The sequence below is a fragment of the Salminus brasiliensis genome, chromosome 11 (assembly GCF_030463535.1).
Source record: "Salminus brasiliensis chromosome 11, fSalBra1.hap2, whole genome shotgun sequence".
Classification (NCBI taxonomy): Eukaryota; Metazoa; Chordata; class Actinopteri; order Characiformes; family Bryconidae; genus Salminus; species Salminus brasiliensis.
Window position 1 is genome coordinate 6,453,059 of NC_132888.1, and position 19,777 is coordinate 6,472,835.

General features: G+C 42.5%; 1 protein-coding gene across 1 annotated transcript in view; it reads right to left on the bottom strand.

The window, feature by feature from the left end:
* Positions 1 to 19,777, bottom strand: part of frem2b (FRAS1 related extracellular matrix 2b) — a 145,528-nt gene that overhangs the window by 63,228 nt on the left and 62,523 nt on the right. The window contains exons 4-6 of the mRNA XM_072691507.1: positions 13,362 to 13,592; positions 7,803 to 7,928; positions 3,552 to 3,803 (exon numbers count right to left, since the gene is read on the bottom strand). Of these exons, the coding sequence (XP_072547608.1) occupies positions 3,552 to 3,803; positions 7,803 to 7,928; positions 13,362 to 13,592 (609 nt within the window). The remainder of the gene's footprint in view (positions 1 to 3,551; positions 3,804 to 7,802; positions 7,929 to 13,361; positions 13,593 to 19,777) is intronic.

A 19,777-nucleotide genomic window follows, 5' to 3' on the forward strand; every position in this document is an offset into this window, starting at 1 on the left:
AGAGACAGTTACTCCAACAAAAACGGGACAATCTCTTTTTTAACAACTTTGATTTCGAAGGAAACAATGATTGAGCAGGTGTCCCAATACTTTTGTCCATATATTGCATGTAGGTGTGAAGAAACTCTTCTAGGAATCCCTTAAGATTAAGATCACACTTTACCAGCATTGCACGGCTGTACAATAGAACTTAACCTCCACATTTATCCCATCCATGGCAGTAAACACACACACACACACGCACACACACACACACACACACTCACACTGTTGAATAGGGGTGGTGAGAACACACCTGTAGCGGTGGGCAGCCTTTCCAGCCTCAATGTCTAGGAAGCAGTTGGGAATTAGCCACGAAAGCTGAGGGAGAGGAAAGCACTGGTCCTTTCACTCCCCAACTTCCCCACTTTTCCTGACAGTCCAGGGAATCGAACCAGCGACCTTCTGGTCAGTCCCAAACCCCATTCTCTAACCTTCAGTCCATGGCTGCCACAATTTAATTGGTACATAAAATGATTTAGAGACTAGAGCTGGACAAACTTTATATATCATGGGTGAACAACAGGGGCCGGATCCCAGCATAGTTTTCTGATTTCCATGCTCTTACATACCTGCTGCTCCAGGTAAGTTAAATCAGGTGTGTTTGAGCAGGAATCCGGCCCTCCAGGACAAGAATTGCCAACCTAGTAGAGCAATGGGTAACAACACTGTCATCCCCAAAGGCAGACTTGGGTTCAGGCAGGCCCCAGGCAGGCAAGCACACTACTCTACACCAACAATGAGTCCTTGGGCAAGTCTCCGAACACTGCATTCACCTCCCCGTGTACCATGATTCACTTACAAGAGACTCTGAATAAGAACGTCAGCCCAATCCCATATATGTAAATTGTGATAAATAGGTTCCTCTATGGCACTGCTCAAAGAACCCTTTAAAAGCGTAACGCCAGACAGCTAACCGGGTGTCCACCCAGCAGCTGAAGGCCACGCTTTAGCACCTTCCTATTAACTATCAAAGTATTTGCAGGCACACCTCAACGTCCTTGTCCTTCAGCATTTCCTTTATAAGAGGGGAGAGAACCCACGATAAACAAAAGCAAAAGCAGAGGGGGAAAAAGCTCCCGTTCACTGAGGCGAAGCATGTTTAGTCTCCGAAGGATCATACGTGCCGCTCGCTGCTCACTCAAACATCAAACCGTCCAAAACAGCATTTTAGAATAACAACCGCTGCTCTATTGGCAAAAATAATCTCCTCACCCCAGCCTCAGGTGTGTGTCTTCTATTCTTTGCTTTCACGCTCGATGAATTATGGGTAGAAAATCGTTTCAAGGGTTTGCAGTGGTGTTAAATAAATTCCATGAATTTAAATTAAACATTCAGTGTAATCTCTCCTCCATATTCCCGAGCTGCACTCAAACAAAGCCTCCAACAGCTTCTCAAATAGCTGGCGAGGATGATAAGGACTGACAGAAAGAGTCGTTTTGACATCAAGTACACCCCATGTGTTTTACAGGGGACGGCCAATTCAGGGAACTACCTTAACAAGACTCCGGACAACAATTAAAGTCGAATCCTATCCAGCAGGTACGAGAGACACCTGTGAGACAGAAGCTTCAAAAATGACAAAAGGGAATCCTACTAAGCCGTGACCTGTTCCACAAACATTTTCCATTCCATTTATTTCACTGCTCTGAGTGCACTGAGTGTTCTCATTAACCCAACACCCTTTAATCTTCACCAGTTTAGTGCAATGTCCTAAACTGCTTCATTCAAGAGGGTCCAACATTTGACCTGATCGTCCCTATAACCCTGTGTGCAACCCATTGCAAGCTATATACATATACTCTACAGGTTCACACTCCAATCCAAAAGCACTGCTCAAAGAGCCCTGTGTGTATTTAAAAAAGAAAAATCATACCCTAATGGTACCTGACGTCCACCCAGCAGCTGAAGGCATTGGCATCTATACATTAGCAGCATTCGTCTATCAGCGTTCCTCGAGCAATGCCACAGAAGAGTCTTGTTCCAGTTGTGCCAGTTTTCTCCACAATTTAGTCATTTCCAATTCCTACCCCTTCGTTAGGACTCCCTCATCCAAAGATGCTACTAGTGCTGGGAGGGTGAAGGCTAGTATGGGTGAACAGCCAACTGCTGCTTTTCCAACTGCCGCTAATGCACCGTTATTGGGCAGCTGAGCACACTTGGAGGAGAGTGCAAACTGCTAGCCTTCTGTTGCATCAGCCAACAGAAGTCCGCACTGGTTAGCACAACACTGAGCAATGGAGAGAGGGGGGGTGGTGTGGAAGGAGAATCCGACCCATCCAAAGCCAAAATGCTCTCACTGCTCAAACCTGCAGTCTTGCAATGATAGGGCTAACGCTTTGACGGCTGTGCCACTTAGGAGCCCCGCAATACATCTTTTGCTTTGCTAGATAATTAATGGCTAAGCTAATGACTATTCAGCCAGCAAGGTGAGGACCAGTGACATTGTATTACCTGAACCTACACCTGAACCTCATCCTAAACTTAACCTATCCCTTACCCAACACTAACCCTGGCAGAACGTGAAAATCATCTCCATAACGAAGAAAATACACATGAATGTGGCTGTAGTGACACTATTTTCTCAATTCTTCTTCAAGCACACAGCAGACAGTGTACCACTGCGAAACGGCACCACTGGTGGATTGGAGCTGTAGTGTGAATCGTAATGGGGTACAATTTAATGACTAAAGATTAGGTGTACCCCAAAAACTTCATCATGAGATCGTCTTGAGCTGGTACCCATGTTCTGTATAGCAGATGCAATAATTCTGAGCTTAATTCACTCGTCCTAATTCCTAAATTCCTATGACACTTTAATAGACCTTCTTTGTGATCAGAGCCAAAGGAAACCATGAAGCAGCCAGTAGAACTGGAACGCTTCCGAATGTCTTCATCAGTCATCATTTCACAGTTTATTCTTGAGCATGTTTTCATCGTGTAACTCTTTTTATCGTAATTTCTGTGTTTTTGGAAAAGCTGGAATCGATATGTAACCTTTAATCGTGATAACATTAATATCCTCAGTGAATCCGTCCAAATCTGAGCTGTTGGAAAACAAGATGCTGAACAACAGGTATGAGAAAAGACTAAAAATACATCTGACTGCTTGTCTAAGCACAGCCTTGAATGTCAAAAAGGCTGACGTGTCAAAACAATGCCTCAGTAAAAAAGTTTCCCCATTGCCTCAAAGTAGTTTGCCAAGACATGTTCGGTGCCCGAGCTCCAGTTTTGAACTAGAGCTACAAGACTAACGTATCTAACATTGGACTAGACTAAACGGACAAAAATACCCAAACTTCCGGGCTCCCGGGGGCTGTCGTTGCTTTTTTTAGATAGACTACAAACCTTTAGATTATTTTGTAATTTTTGATAGTATAAATATATAATTACTGGATCTATTCTAGATCATTTAGTAACTGGACACAATTGAGGAAAGTGAACAGTAACTGTCAGCTACATTAGCCTGGTAGCTCCACTGCAGTCTGAAGAATCACTTTAAGGCTCCTTACCATCGTCTGAGTCAGGCAGGATGATGACCCTGGTGGTGGAGAACCCCTGGCCCAGCCGGCCTCCCATGGGCATGCTGAGGGTGACGTTAAAGTTCTCCTCTTGTTCGTAGAGAGAGTCGTCTATCACCACCACGCGACACGTCTTCTCCGCCTCGCCTCTGTCGAAGCGCAGGACGCTGTTGTGCTCCTCAGGGCGAGAGATGTAGTCCGAATATGACAACACAGTGGTGGGGACGGTGCCAGTGGCCGTGCCTGCAGGCATGGGGAGTTCAGTGTTAGAGGACGGTGTCTAACCTAATCTAGCACTCTCGATTAAGGTTCTATAAGCCCAGAGCACCTTCCCCAACAAACACTCCACATCCTACATGTGAACGTTTCCTTTATACTGGTCTAGAATAAAAAATGACAATCTAGAACCAGCACCAGCAGAGTGTAATGAGGGGAGAACCACCCAGAACAGAGAATATTCCAGAACACTACAAACTTTACAAAATAGTGTAAACGAGGGAGAACATTCTAAAAACAGTGCGAATGGATAGAACATTCTAGAACAGTATATATAGGGAGAACATTCTAGAACATTGTGAATGAGAGAGAATGTTCTAGAACAGTTTGAAGGGGGAGAACATTCTAGAACAGTGTAAATGAGTGGAGAGCTGTGCAACAGGGGAGAACATTCTAGAACCTTGTGAATGTGAGAGAATGTTCTAGAACAGTTTGAAGGGGGAGAACATTCTAGAACAGTGTAAATGAGCAGAGAGAGCTGTGCAACGGGGAGAACATTCTAGAACATTGTGAATGAGAGAGAATGTTCTACAACAGTGTAAGTGAGTGGAGAGCTGTGCAACAGGGGAGAACATTCTAGAACCGTGTGAATGTGAGAGAATGTTCTAGAACAGTTTGAAGGGGGAGAACATTCTAGAACAGTGTAAATTAGTGGAGAGCTGTGAAAGTGCAGAGAACATCTGAGAACAGAGTGAATAGAGAGAACATTCTAGAACATTGTGAATGAGAGAGAATGTTCTAGAACAGTTTGAAGGGGGAGAACATTCTAGAACAGTGTAAACGAGCAGAGAGAGCTGTGCAACTGGGAGAACATTCTAGAACATTGAGAATAAGAGAGAATGTTCTACAACAGTGTAAGTGAGTGGAGAGCTGTGCAACAGGGGAGAACATTCTAGAACCGTGTGAATGTGAGAAAATGTTCTAGAACAGTTTGAAGGGGGAGAACATTCTAGAACAGTGTAAATTAGTGGAGAGCTGTGAAAGTGCAGAGAACATCTGAGAACAGAGTGAATAGAGAGAACATTCTAGATTCATTTTACATTCATTGTGAATGAGAGAGCCTCTTTTAGAACATTCTAGATGGTATCAATGAATGGAGAACCAAGCAGCAGGGGAGAACATTGTTAATGAGAGAGGATGTTCTAGAACAGCCAACTAAACTAAACCACCATTAAGCCCTGATTTACCATTAAACCAGGTGTTAATATGAGGAGAACTCTAAATAGTACTAGACTCCATGAGGAAAACTTTGGAGATGTTCTAATGATGAACACAGTGATGGAGAACCTCCACCACTTTCTGTAGGAATGTTATTAGTGTTTATTCTGCCCAGATAAGCAGCTTTCCAGTCTAATTTTGGACCAGGCCTCTGGGTGGTCCAGTGGACTACGGCACTGCCACTGCTCCAATCCTGGGTTATGCTGCTTGCCCGAGTCAGACCAGAGTCAGAGAGAGCACAATTGGCCTTGCTCTCTTTCAGGGGTGGGTTGATGGCACCTCCCCCCGGCTCCCCCCCGCATCACTCCTAGTGTGATGTTGGTCAGCACAGGCGTCTGTTAGCTGTTGTATCAGAGCTGGGGAGCTGGGCTCTCCTCTGAGTGTGCTGGCTGCCTAGCAATGCTGCATCAGTGGCCATTAGAAAAAGAGCCGGTGGCTGGCCTTACATGTGTCGGAGGAGACGAGTGCTAGTCATCCTCCTCTTAGTGTTGGGGACATTGCTAAGAAAGTAAGTGTGCAGCACATTACCTCTCTCTCTCTCTTTCAGCCTTGTTCTCGCGCTTTTGCTCTCGCGCTTTTGCTCTCGCGCTTTTGCTAACACTTCTATAACTTCTCAGTTGTAACAAAAACCTTGAAAAGTAAACCACTGCAGAATCACTGGTCTATACCTTCACACAGTGCCTGAGATGTGCTACCTCTTTCACCCAATCAACAGCAGTGTTTCACCTGGACGATGAAGCCGTTGCTGGCAGATTTTGACGTGTGTATGTGTGTGTGTGGAGGGGGTGTTTTAATGAGTACACAAGCATGCACTTTGCAGTGCATGTGTGTGTGTGTGCATGTATATAATCACTCTTGGCTGAAAAAAAGGTGTTAAATGTTGCCTCACATCTGAATAAATATTCACATTTATTTGCATATCATCTAAAACGTGTTGCAACCTTCAGGGTGGAGGAGACATGAAGACACATCTGAGCACATCTGGTCTAATGATTACAGTACAAAAAGTGAAACTTTGCTTTTCTGCAGATAACCGTGCGGTTCTGGGTCAAAACGATCATGAAGATCAGGTTGACGTCAAAACCCAACATCACACAGATGTTAAATTCTGGTTGGAAATCAAAGTTACGTATCCGTGAAACACCAATTCAGTTGCCATAATGTTAATGTCCACAGAGCATATTCTAACGTTGTTAGATGTTTATATGTTATTGGTTTTAAGGCATGCAACGAGGTTAAGCAACCAAAAACCAACATCTGTCTAACGTTGGAGCTTGATGTAATCCCAATGTTAGCTTTTGACAGATATGTGATTTTGATTACAAACCAATACTCAACGTCTGTACAACATTGGAGCTTGAGGTCAATGTTAGTTTTTCAAAGATATGTGATTTTGATTACAAACCAATACTCAACGTCTGTACAACGTTGAAGTTGAGGTCAACCTAATGTTGTTTTTTTGATGAACATGTGACTTTGATTACCAACCAATATTCAACGTCTTTAAAACGTTGGAGCTTGAGGTCAACCTAATGTTGTTTTTTGACCGATATGTGATATTGATTACCAAACCTAAGACAACGTCTGTACAACATTGGAGTTGAGGTCAACCTAATGTTGTTTTTTTGTTGAACATGTGACTTTGATTACCAACCAATATTCAACGTCTTTACAATATTGGAGCTTGAGGTCAAACTAATGTTGTTTTTTGACGGATATGTGACTCTGATTACCAAACCTAAGACAACGTCTGTACAACATTGGAGTTGAGGTCAACCTAATGTTGTTTTTTTGATGAACATGTGACTTTGATTAACAACCAATATTCAACGTCTTTACAACGTTGGAGCTTGAGGTCAAACTAATGTTGTTTTTTGACCGATATGTGGCTTTGATTACCAAACCTAATGCAACATCTGTACAAGGTTGGAGTTTGAGGTCCACAAAATGTTTTTGACAGATATGTGATTTTGATTACCAAACCTAATGCAACGTCTGTACAATGTTGGAGCTTGATGTAAACCCAATGTTAGTTTTTAACAGATATGTGATTTTGATTACCAACTAAAATGTAATGTCTGTTCAATGTTGGAGCTTGATGTTAAACCAGTGTTGGTTTTTAATGGATATGTGACTTTGACTACCAACCAAAGATCAACATCTGTCTAACATTGGAGCTTCAGGTCAATGCAATGTTGTTTTTTTAATCAAAATTCAACATCTGTACAACGTTGGAGCTTGATATTAAGATTGGCTGAGTAGCACCACTTGCATACGATTGGTCTGTGAGTTTCCAGGGCTGCTAAACCTGCACCATAAAGGCAAGAATAGTTAAATGGGTTAACTGTGAGGCCAGCCATCGGCTCTTCTTCTAATGGCCAGTGGAGCTAGACCTGGACCGCTGCCCACTTATAAGTGACCTCTGGTGTAGTAGGTTACCTATTAACAGACTTCATCAGCCATATACAGGACAGGTCAACCATTACACTGAAAAACCTTCATATGTGCTCATTGATTGTACTGTATGATAAATTCAATCATAATAAAAAGGATCATGAATCCAATAAATCCAACCAAATAAGTCCAATAGGTCCAATAAGTTCATCCAGCACTATAATGTGATCAGTATTTCAGTATTTGTACATAGTATTGAATCTACTATGTATTTGAATGTTTCTGAAACACAGTCTAATGAATGCTCAATTATCACTATTGTGGTGTGTAGCTTAGGTAGGGGCAACGCTGTACCTTGCTGTGTGAAGCAGATGACCATCAGCTCCTGACTGACATCCCCGGACCTCCGGACAGGAATCAGAAGCTCTCCAACGTCCTCTTCAATCGAGTACGTAGCCGAAGGTATGAACACTGTAGACTCTACGGACGAAAAAAAAAAAAAGAAAAAAAAAAAGATCAGTACTACAGTCCTCTACTAGAGCAAAGCTGCTGTGAAAGCAGTTAAGGACAACATTGTCTGAGATATAAAAGCAACACAGTTTGGTTTTAATGGTAGGAGTAGAGCTCTGAGATTTGAACTTCCTGGAGGTTCTGGGTTTTAAAACCTGTAAACATGCTGTTATGTGCAGTGCATGCTGGGAGTGCAATCGATAACGTACAGCTCTGCTCCAGGAGGAACACGACTTTTGGAATAAGCTATAAAAGCTGAAAATACCTCAAACCCAACGTTAATCATGCTCGGCTCTTTGCTCTAGGCACTTGTGAACTGAACAGAGGCAGAGCTGTTAAAGTCTGAGGTGAAACATCAGTGGTCAGAATGAGCATTCTTATTTTCATTCCCCCTCGGCTCCCCGGTGGTCTCGGTTCGTAACCTTTGCAGTAACTCCACAGCTGTCTAGTAAATATATTCAGCCCCCTTCACACGCAAGCTGTTATTGAAATAAATAAAAGAATGAATAAATAAATAAATATATAAATAAAAGGTAACACTTTATTTTCAGGAACATGCTGTACATTAGAGGTTTGTTAGAATGGGTTCTGTTGTTCAGTACAGCCTAGATTAGACATTTCTAATTGCACTATTCTCTATGCATTAGGATTCATTAATTTAATTTAAAAATTTAAAAAATTATCACCCTTATTAATAAATAATTGTAAATAAATAATCCACAATAAACACTTTGTTACCACCCTGTTATGCTAATTATTGTGTGCTGTTTAGTGTGTAATTAGTGATGACAAGAACCTACAGCACCTGAAATGTCCATTACACCACATTCAAGCTGGACAGATGTTAGTTTAACACCCTTTTGGAAACCAAACACTGCTAAAATGAACTCTGTTATGGAATTCATACTGATATAATAGAGGGTCATGAATAGAGACTGAATGTGTGACGCAAATTGTCTCATTAAATACTTGATTTTTATTCTCTAATTAGTGATGAGTAGAACCTCACTTTAGTACATAGAGCACTTGAATGAATGAATAAGTGATTATTAAACTCTTATAAGCCACAACAACCATACATAGAGTAATAGACCTGGCACTATCTAGAACCCACATGAATCACAGTGCTGCCAACCACACACTAATAACATGACGGGCCTGTTTACACCTGGCATTACCATGTGGCATGTTTCCGGATAGTATCTGGATCTACTTTGACCAGATTCTATTTTGACCGGATATCACTCCACTAACACTCAGTTGACAGACCTCAAATTATGTACTAATAAATGTTCATGCATAGAGGACAAATCATTTAGAGATGTCTGATTCAGGCTATATGTGCTTCCAAAATAAATAAATAAATAAATAAAACAATATGAATAATATAAAACAACTTTTAAACAAACATGTTGGTTATTATACAAACATTTGAATACAAACGCAGTGAATTATAATATGACCCAGAAATACTGTGTGTAAAGTTATCTCCTAACACCTGAAAGGAATTTAAAAAATTGATTTTTTTTGGAAATGGCATATAATGAGTTTTGCAGCTAAATCATTGACATTTGAATTATCAAACTAATTAAAGGTTTTCAAAAAAAACAAAAAAACAAAAACAGGTAGGCAATCATTTGGCCTTGTGAAGACAGGGGTAAGAATCTGAACACGGGCATGCTGCACATACCACCTAGGCTTATCATTTGATTAGTGTTTTTAATGTAAATCATAGAAAACTGAATTTCCCTCCTTTCCAACATTCCCATTTAAACAAAAGAGCTTGATGAGGTACAGTGTGTAAACACTGATAAAGCTTCATAACATACCGTTCATTACTAACATACACATGTACTGTAGGGATGATCCGCGCAGAATGCTTTGCATAAGGCTGTGATTACTGAATTGCTAACAGCGCATGCAAATAAGGGGGAAAGAGAGGTAGGGCTAGTTTTCACCAAAGTGGTAAAACCTTGAGAAAACTGTTGCTAATCCAGCCTCATTTACGAATTAACAAACGCGTTAAAGCAGCGCTATCGGTGTTTAGCGCTACGTTAAATATGCTTTATGAATGAGCAATTACAACGCAGTGCTAAAATGCTAGGGGTGTGTTAAGCAGCAATTATCAGGAGGAACAATACACTCCCCTCCAAACACTGGGTGGAGTTACACCCCCTCCCTCCCGCTCTAAATCCTAAATCTACACCTATGCTTGCACCCCTATTAAGAACCTCTGGTAATGCATTCTCTTTCTACACAGAAACCTTTACCTGTAAGCCATTTGCAAGTTAGGAGATTGCATGGGATTATGGAAACTGTAGTGGCTTTGAAGGTAGCGCTATGGTAACGGCAGTCTCATTGTTGTTTTCTCACTTCCTCTTTTCTTACTTAATTCTTTATCTCTCACTGTTGACAGAAAATAAACAAGTGTTTCCGATATTCTGGCCTTTTTCCCCCACCATCTTAATGCAACCTAGAAATCACAGTGGATTGGACCAGGACAGTGTATCAGTGTATCAGTGCTGATCGGACAGTTGTAGGGTGTTTGTGTGCAGAAACGCATCCATCATGCTACTTTTTGCACTGTACCGACTACCTCAGGGGGGCGCTATGTAACACTTGACAGAGCAAACTTGGCCCTTTGTCTTTTTAATATAAATAAACCTTAGTTAGACTCATGCCCTGGGGGTGGGTGGGTGTATTAGGGGGTGGCGTGGGGTCTGGTTATTGCTTTTTTTTCCAGTTGCACCAAACTCACACCAATCCGTGGTGCACACATGTCCATTTATATCTGTCATCATTTTGTTAGACAGCAGAATGAGCTTTACTTCTATGAATAACAGAAGTGCTCACTTTCAACTCTACTCAAGTGTTGATCTAAAAAGAGGAAAAAGAGAATTTCTGTATCATCTTAAGGAATGAGTCTCACAATGGCTCTTTTCTTGCTTTCCCTGAGGAAGCACTGTTTACAGGATTTCAGAGGCGCCTGGGTGGAACTCTGAAAGCATACAGAACGTGAGATTCCTGGGAATAAATCATTGGATGTACACAACAACCGTAGCTATTTAGCTTCTCTGGCCCATTTGGCCCACAGTTAACAGTGACGCAGCACCTTATGCAAGAATTGGTAATGATGCATTCTCTTTCTACACAGAAACCTTCACCTGTAAACCGTTTGCAAGTAAGGTTAGGATTTGCATGGGATTATGGGAATTGTAGTGGCTTAATTGGTAGCGCTATAGTAACGGCAGTCTCATTGTCATTTTCTCACTTCCTCTTTTCTTGCTTAATTCTTTATCTCTCACTGTTGACAGAAAATAAACATATATACACCGATATTGTGGCCATTTATTTTCCCATCTTAATGCCACCTAGAAATCACAGTGGACTGGATCGGGACAGTGTATCAGTGTTGATCGGACAGTTGTAGGGCTTTGTGTGCAGAAACGCATCCATCCGCATCCATGTACACAACAACCATAGCTATTTAGCTTCTCTACATGCTGTGAACAAAACACCATTTGGCCCACAGTTAACACTGACGCAGCAACTTATGCAAGAATTTCTGAAATATTATGCAAAATATCTCCCATGATTTATGCACTTAGCATTGGTAATGCTGCTTTAGACGGCTTTAGTGGCTGTGTGAGGTGCTTTGGTTGAACGGGGAAGCTGAACAGCGATGCTGCAATCGGTAGTCTACATTAGCACTGGCATTAGACCCCCACTGCTAGAACACGGCTTTCCTGTGGACAATATTAGCAGAGGCAGAGCTGGTCTTGGGATGACTTTTCCTTGTTGGAGCATTAACTAAATCAGCTCTCAGATCTCAGCTGCGATGGCTCAGCGCTCTGGAAGCATGGTTATTTGAGAGGGACTGATCCAGCACACTTAAAGTGGATAAAATGCTTTCTTTAACTTCATGAACTTCCTGTTGCGACTAGTATTCTTACTGTATTACTGATCATGTTAACAGTTGTTATTGGACCTCCAACAATTGAAGATTTAATAAATTCATTAGAAATATTTTAAACTAGACAACAATCCTATACACTGTTATAAGATTCTTGAGGAACATTGGGAGATTTTTCAGTCTGAAGAGGAGGTTTGTGGAGAAACCTCTTAAGGTGCTTTGAGGGAACCTTCAAGGAACCTTTTTCTTCTAAAAAACCTAGAGGTTCCTCCACAGTTTTAAATTGAAGAACCTCCAAAATACAAATATCTATCTGTCCTTAGATGTGATCGCTGCTTGAAGTACACTACATGGACAAAAGTATTGGGACACCTACACATCACACATTACATGCTTTTCTGTCATCCCATTTTAAACCCATAGGCATTAATATGAAGTCAGACCCCCTTTGCAGCTCTAACAGCAGCAGGTCTGGAGCTCTGCAGTTATTGAGTCAGTTGGAGACCTTTCTGCACTATGCTCTGAGCTCAGCCCCGACCCCACTCTGTAACTTTACATGGTCTGACACTTCAAGACAGAAGCTCCACGTATACATTTAGACAGGAATGACTCAGATCGAGTGACTGGTGTTGGACAAACGGAAAGCTGAAATTCCCAAATTTCCCATCCACCAATTATCAGCTGCTGTTGACTAACTGACGTGAGTGTCGACAATAAAAACTCCTGACCCCCCTCGCCAGGTAGAGGTTGAGTATGATTGGATGATGAGGAGGAGCAGGGGCGGGATGGAAGTTTTCATCACGAGAACGAGACGGGAGAGGAACGGTTTTATAGTGTGTAGAAATGGAGGGGAGGAGTTTGGGCATGGTCCTTTTCCCAAACTTTTAGTTATTACATAACTCAATTTACCAAAATCCAGGTCCGACCCCAAAGTGAGCAAGACGAAAACTCAAATGGGGAACCCAGTCTGCTCTGGTCCTCGACACTAAATAGTCAACATCTGATTCTGTTCCGTCATGCCTGAGCTTTACCGACACACCTATTGCCTAATGCTTGCCACTTTCATCACGGATGTTATAGAGATTTTAAGCCATGATTAAACTGTGCTGAAATGTGAAAGCATTGGAAACGCTGAAGGCATTGTTCAGTTGGGGTTGGGAATGTTCTGCAGGCCGGCAGTGTTCTCCAGTTTCTACTGTGCATTCCATATTCACGTCTCTTGGACTACAGCCCAAGTCTGTTAAGCAAATAATGCTGGGTAGTTAAGACTATCTTTGGAACAAATTATACACAAAAAAACACTGTTTAGAGCTCACATGAAAGCTCGTTAGCAGACACTGATGAGGGTTTTGTATCCTCACAGTGAAAAGCTAATTATATCTTCAGGTCCAGGTATTCAGTCACTGAAGTTTACAAGCAGGAGGTAATTAAGAGATCAGCTCTACATAAAGCACCGCTGAACACACAATCTAAACAGGCTGCCCACTCACCATCTCCAGGGTCCACTATCTCTACCGTGGCTGCCTGAGGGAATTCCAGAGCCCCCATCACAGGCTCAGAGAGGACAATCTGGAAGGTCTCGAGCTGCTCGTACAAGTTATCGGCGAGGATCCGCACCTTCCAGGTGGCAGTGGTCTGGCCTGGGTTGAACTGGACTTGTTTCTGGGCCTTGCCTCGAAAGTCCTTGTCCTTCTCTGCTGTCCCGTCTCTGGTAGCAATACCTTTAGGGTGAGAACAGTTGATAAAGTAGGTTAGGGACAAGCAAGATGAGATGATATGGTATCATTATCGTGATCAGTTAAACTACACTACATGGACAAAGGTTTTTGGACACCTGCTCATTCGCAATGTCAGCAAATGTGACAGCAAACGGGACAGCAAATGTACATCTACATCCATGGCTTTTAGCAGATACAAAAGTTTAGAAACCTCAAATGTTGATACTGACAAACACAAAACTCAATATGCATAGCTAGCCAGAAAAGATCCATAATACTCAACAGCCAGATACATACTCTAGACCAGGGTCTCGGAGGGCCAGTATCCAGCACTGTTTGCCAATTTCCCCACTTATACTAAACTGTCTGTTAATTACCAGGTGTAGTGGGTTTACAAATCAGCAAAGCGTGCTGGACGCTGGCCCTCCAGGACTGGATTTGAAGAGCCCTGCTCTTGGCGATGCCTGAATGGCAGAACATCTGAGTAAGACATAAGTGCAAACCACAAGCCTTTAATAACTGCAAGATTTTTGCTGATAAGCATACATGCTTAAAATAGATGGTCTTATCTTCAGCCAGTGTCTTCTTCTACTTTTGTGCCAAGGACAGGAAAAAGTCTAGATGCTTATCTTCCATATCATCTTGAGGGATGGTGGGTGAAACCAAGCCATACTTGAAGCTCAAAGGGCTCTTGGTGGTCAGGCTTTGACCACTGCCATTGGGTAAGGATGAGCTGGTCTAGTTTTGGATTTGTATCCCAGCGTCTAGGTTTTGAATCCGATGAGCAGCTCCAAGTAGCCAGTGAAGACAATGCAGTAGAGGAGAGACATGGTTGAACTCAGCAACATTGAGGACAAGCGTTCTGCCACGTTTTGGGCCGGTTGCAGAGGTCTGAGGGTATGGCTAGGAAGTTTAGCTAGGAACTTGCTGCAGAACAAGCACCTAGGTGGCTTAGGTGGCTAAGTTTACCATAAGCGATATCTTGGCCGTGAGCTTGAACTTGACCATGACAAGAAACATAAGTGTGTCATAGAAATGCATATCTCAGATCGCTAGTGTCCTCATTTCCCCCTTTCTAGAGTTGTTTTCCCACTTCTCCCGAAGTCCACATCCAGGACCGATTTGGGGGAGGGGCTTATTATTATTACTGGTTTTCTTTCACACTGGACAATTCCATACAAACCGTGGCTCGATTGCACAATTTTGAACATCCCTTTTTGTTGGTCCTATCATCATCCGTTCAAATATGTTTCTTATTTTCCTTGGATACAAACACTCCAGCAGACTCCAGAATGCAGTAACACATGCAAACAAGGAGCTGTTCTCATAGGAGAAGGTTTTTAGTTTTTGAAAGCTTTTAAGTTGAAGCTGTCACATACTAAACAGACCAATCACGCAACCCCACATGTTGCTCTGGGAGTGAAGATATCTTCCACACCCCTTTACTAACAGCAGCTTGAAGTGAACTCCAGACCACCGGCTGCAGGAGAAACCTGTTGCTGCTCTTATGCTCGAAAAACAGCTTTTACACTTTCCCAAACCTCTCAGAGAAAGTGTACCTGGGTCTGGAGAAAAACACCAGTGTGAAAAACACCTTTACTTTTTCATTTGTTCCCCAATTCTCTAAAATATTGATCTATCAATGTGTGCTTGCTTAGGGGAAAAACAAGACCGCATCCAACAAGACCACAAGCCTCATATATATCTTTTACAAAGAAATACACGAAACAGGCAGTCACATTCAGAAAGCACTGATCCTGCACTCTGGTCTATTTCACCATGTACGGCGAGCCTCCGGCAGAACGGCCGCTAGAGGCCCTGTAGAAAGAGGCTATAGCTCAGTAAACTCCTAGTAAAAACAATCTTTACAATATTTGCACATGCTGAGGGGAGGAAGGTAAAGGAAGTTGATCCTGAAGCACATTCTTCACCGACTACTGTTTACTGTAGCACTTCATTACAGGAATATCTCTCCCTCTTTGTCTGTCACAGCAGTCCTCTCACCAGAGCCGAGCCCTGAGGACAACATCTGTTCCAGGCAAGTTGGGATGCAAAACAAATCAGATAATAATATCAAGCAGTGACAGATTGTTTTAAGTGCTTCCCCAACATCATTCCTCTGGCAATCACTTCAGTTGACTGGAGAATTTGGCACCTGGCAGAAAACCTGCAACACTACCTCTCCTCATATTACCCGTTCAGTGCTTCACTGGATCAAGGTGGCAGCGCTTATAAAAGGCATTGTACTGTACAGCTAGGGTGGACAGGCCCATGTGATGCAACTCTCCAGCAATAAAGCCATTGTGGCTTCAAAGTAATCGGCCCAACGTCCACTGAAGAGAAAGAGAGAAAGAGAGAGAGACAGAGAGAGCAAAATAATCAAGATATCTCTGAAGGCCAGCGCCGAGTTCTGGGCCGAAGTCCCTTTCTTCCCCCCCGCCGGAGATGAGCTGTTTGTGAGCGCTGCTGTCCGCCGAGGTTATTGCGAGCGCGCTCGGCTGACAGCGCTTTCACCGTGCCAGCTGGATCATGGCAGGGGTTGTCGGGCTTTTGCTGTCAACTAGCGAGGCACCGCTCAGCATGGGTGCCTGTGGTAAATAAAACATAGTTGCCTGCAGCCTGAGGCCGTGGTCATTTGCAAAAATAGCAGCGGGGAAAGTTCACGAGTACGGGAACGTCACGAAGCAGTCGAGGACATATTTCGCAGGGAATTAATTGAGACGAGACGAAGGCGGGAGCAGGAGGAGGAGCTGTTACTACAGAAACGTGAAATTTGGGAGGCGTACTGATGTGTTGTCACGCAGACTCGGCGAGAGAAATTGGGCCCCGAAAGAAAGAAAAAAACAAGATTTCATACTTTGAAGCAAAAGAAAGAAAGGATCGCTTTGATATGGAAGAACAGACACAGGAGAGAGGATTCGTACTGCCTCTGCCTGCCCACACACGTGCCCGAATAAAATAAAATTAGCTCAACGGGGCCTGAAAACGTCTTCAAAGGGAAAGCCTACAAGAGACAGTGGAAACAGCTGCTTTCAAACTAGATCTTCCTCGCACCAGGAGGGGAAGCGTGGAGCTTCAGAAAGTCAAGCAGCAGGTTAGCGGTTGAGCACACAAAAGTCCGGGGTGGCCAGTGGCGTTCTCTGATCAGAGTGCAGAAGAGCTCAGAGTTGATATGCAGCCTCAGCAGGTGGGTCAGACCTTACTACAGCCAGAATCAGTGGAGGTCTAGCAGTAGAGGTGCAGGGCTGAAGATTCCTGAAGCCTGAATCTTTACTTCTTTCCCAGCTGTGTGCCAGGAAACTTCTCTCCATGACCACCCAAATGGAAATTTAATGGGACTCTTCCTTGGCCTTTCTAAAAAAAACTTGTTTTGCTTATACCATCTCATACTTCTGAGGTCATGACCTTTAAACTCCGAGCTCCTCCAAAAAGTCAGACTTCTGAAAATAAACTTTCCCACTAGCACTCGGACTATGTCGTAGCCCAAGAGCATGTCTCACCAGTCTCGAGTTTAAGGAGGATACTTAAACTACTGTTTGTCCTCCACCTAAATCAGGTCTTACTGCACTGGAGACTCTAAATCTAGAAACCAGAGCTGAAGTAGGTCCTTAAACAAGCAATTTATAATGATTGACTAATTACTTTTCTCAGACTGCTGCAAGGGAACGTACTTATTACTGCCAAGAATTCAGAATTTAACTAGTCATCACTTCTTAAGCCCTGTTTCAGCCTAGTAAAAATGTATAGTGCACTTATAGTTACTGTATGAATCACCCCATCAAATCCCTCAAATGTCCAAATGTTTGTGGACACCCCTTCTAACGAATGCATTCAGCTACTTCAAGTTGCACACATCTTTACACACACACACACATACATAGCTTAACTAGTCTCAGCAGAGACATACTGCCAATAGAATAGGACTCTCTGGAGCAGATAAACATGGGCCTGTTGGCACCACGCTGCCTTATTCCAGGTGTGGGCTAGAGGGGTATAAAGCCCCCAGCATTGTTGAGTTGTGGAGCAGTGGAAGAACTGTGTTCTCTGGAATGATGGTTAGAGCTCCATCCAGTTCTTTTTTGGGATGAGCTGGGTGGGTTGGGGATGAGGTGGGGTGGTGATCATCCATCATTTTGACCTTGTCACTAAATCGAATCAAATCCTCATTGCAGTGCTCCAAAATATAGTGAAAAACCTTCTTCCCTGGACAGTAGAGACTGTTACTCCAATGTTACTCCAATGGGAATGATTGAAACCCAACGTTACTGCTGATAGCCTGGGAAATGTCACAGCTAAAATAGGTCCAAATAAAGCAACACAAGCTAAGTTCCAGCAGAGTTAGGCTAGTAAAGTAACATCGGTAAGCTTCACAAAAGTTGCAGATCATCTATTTGAAGTTATATATACAGTTATTGAATTTCCATCATCTCCAGGTTGCCCATATGAACTGAGAAAAATTGAACCTTGAGAATCAAAGAACTGGGTCAAATCAAGCTCAATTGTAGAAGTTAGCCTTGTCTTCGCTAATTAAGCATTGCTGCTACTTACATGCTGGTTTGTTATTACATTAGCTTAGGCAACTCCAAAAAGACACTAGGAACTCTGGGTTTGGTAAATCCAGAATGATATTATATTATACTGTAGACTTCAATAGATTCATACTGGTTTAAAATCAAGGATCTTGATGGTAATCACTAATCCAGCTAATCCAGCTCATACTGGGCATTGGTTTAGTCTGCATTATTAAAATCTAACGTTTATAGGTATGTTTTTAAGTTGGTATCATGGATTCACCACACAGTCCCTTCAGAGCGTCTGTCATTCATCATCTTATGTGAAATCCGACCTGGACATCTGGGTGCAGTGACAGTACATCAGAGTAAAGTGGACAGAGAGAGGCCAGACATAACTCATTTCTGCTAGCCTGTCCTCTCTGCAGCCTTGGACAGCTAGTATCACAGCCTAGGACTGCTTCTCCTTTATGGTCTGATCTCCAAAGATTTTCTTTTCAACAAGACTAAAAAAAGCCAGAGTCAGGAAGTGAAGGCTACCCCTACAGCGAGCTGTTCGTGAGTTAAGTAGAGGTTTGAGGAAATGATTAACTTTCTGGTTATTTCCACTGGAGCCAGATAGTAGAAACTGTGTGGAAGAGACGGCGAAGGCTTTTCCACCAAAGCAATTTACTGAATATAAAAGGCTTTTCGTAGCAAAGGCCGCATATAGTGCTGTAAGTGCTGGCATTAAGTAGCACTGGAGGAGATCAGATGTTTCTTTAGACCACCTTTGTGTTTGAATTTGGCGTCTCATTTCTGTGCATTTCCGAACACCTCTGCCCAGCACTGTACATATATACTGTAAGGATGTTATGTGGTGAAATAGTGGTAAATCTTAAATAATAATAAAAAAGGTTTCTTATATATATTCAGCCCTGGAAAAAATCAAGAGACCACTTATTTTTTTCTTAAACCTGCATCTCTATGTATACGGCAGCCGTTTTATTCCAGACATTTAATCAAACAAAGCAGAGTTTCTTGAATTTGTAGACTACGAATGGCATAAATTCACCTAACAGCAATGTGAAAGACTAGTGGAGACCCTGTCAAGAAAGCTGTGATTGGCCGACCATATCACCATATTGATTTTTGAATAATATTTGAATAACTTATTTGCATAATAATTATTAGAATAATTTCTTTGCATTCTTTTTGTTCTTTGAGCAGCTGTTTTTAAACAGTTGTCATTTCTGCAAATAAATTCTCTAAATAGCATTTTTTAAAATTTGTAATTTAGGAGAAATTAGGAGTCCATGATTTAGGAAATACAGCGCAAATGTTAATTTCCCTAAAAACACTGCCTATTATTAGTAAAACCAGAGAAACTGATCATGTAGGGTGGTCTGTTATTTTTTCCCAGAGCTATATATATACACATACACAGAGAGAGTAAAAGATAAAGAGAGACTGTACACTGTAGCTGTAGGCCACTGGCGTCCATCATGACCTTAAAAACCTAAAATAACAGTGCAAGCGTCCCAACTCGGTTAGGTACTGAACTGGCCACTTAAATCAGTACCTCGACACCCGCTAAGAGAAAAAACTCAACTAGCAGTTGACCCCTGACCTTTGCCCTTTTCCATTATGTTGTTGTGGTCCAGGGACAGGGTGCTGCCCTGCTGAGGGGAGGGAGTG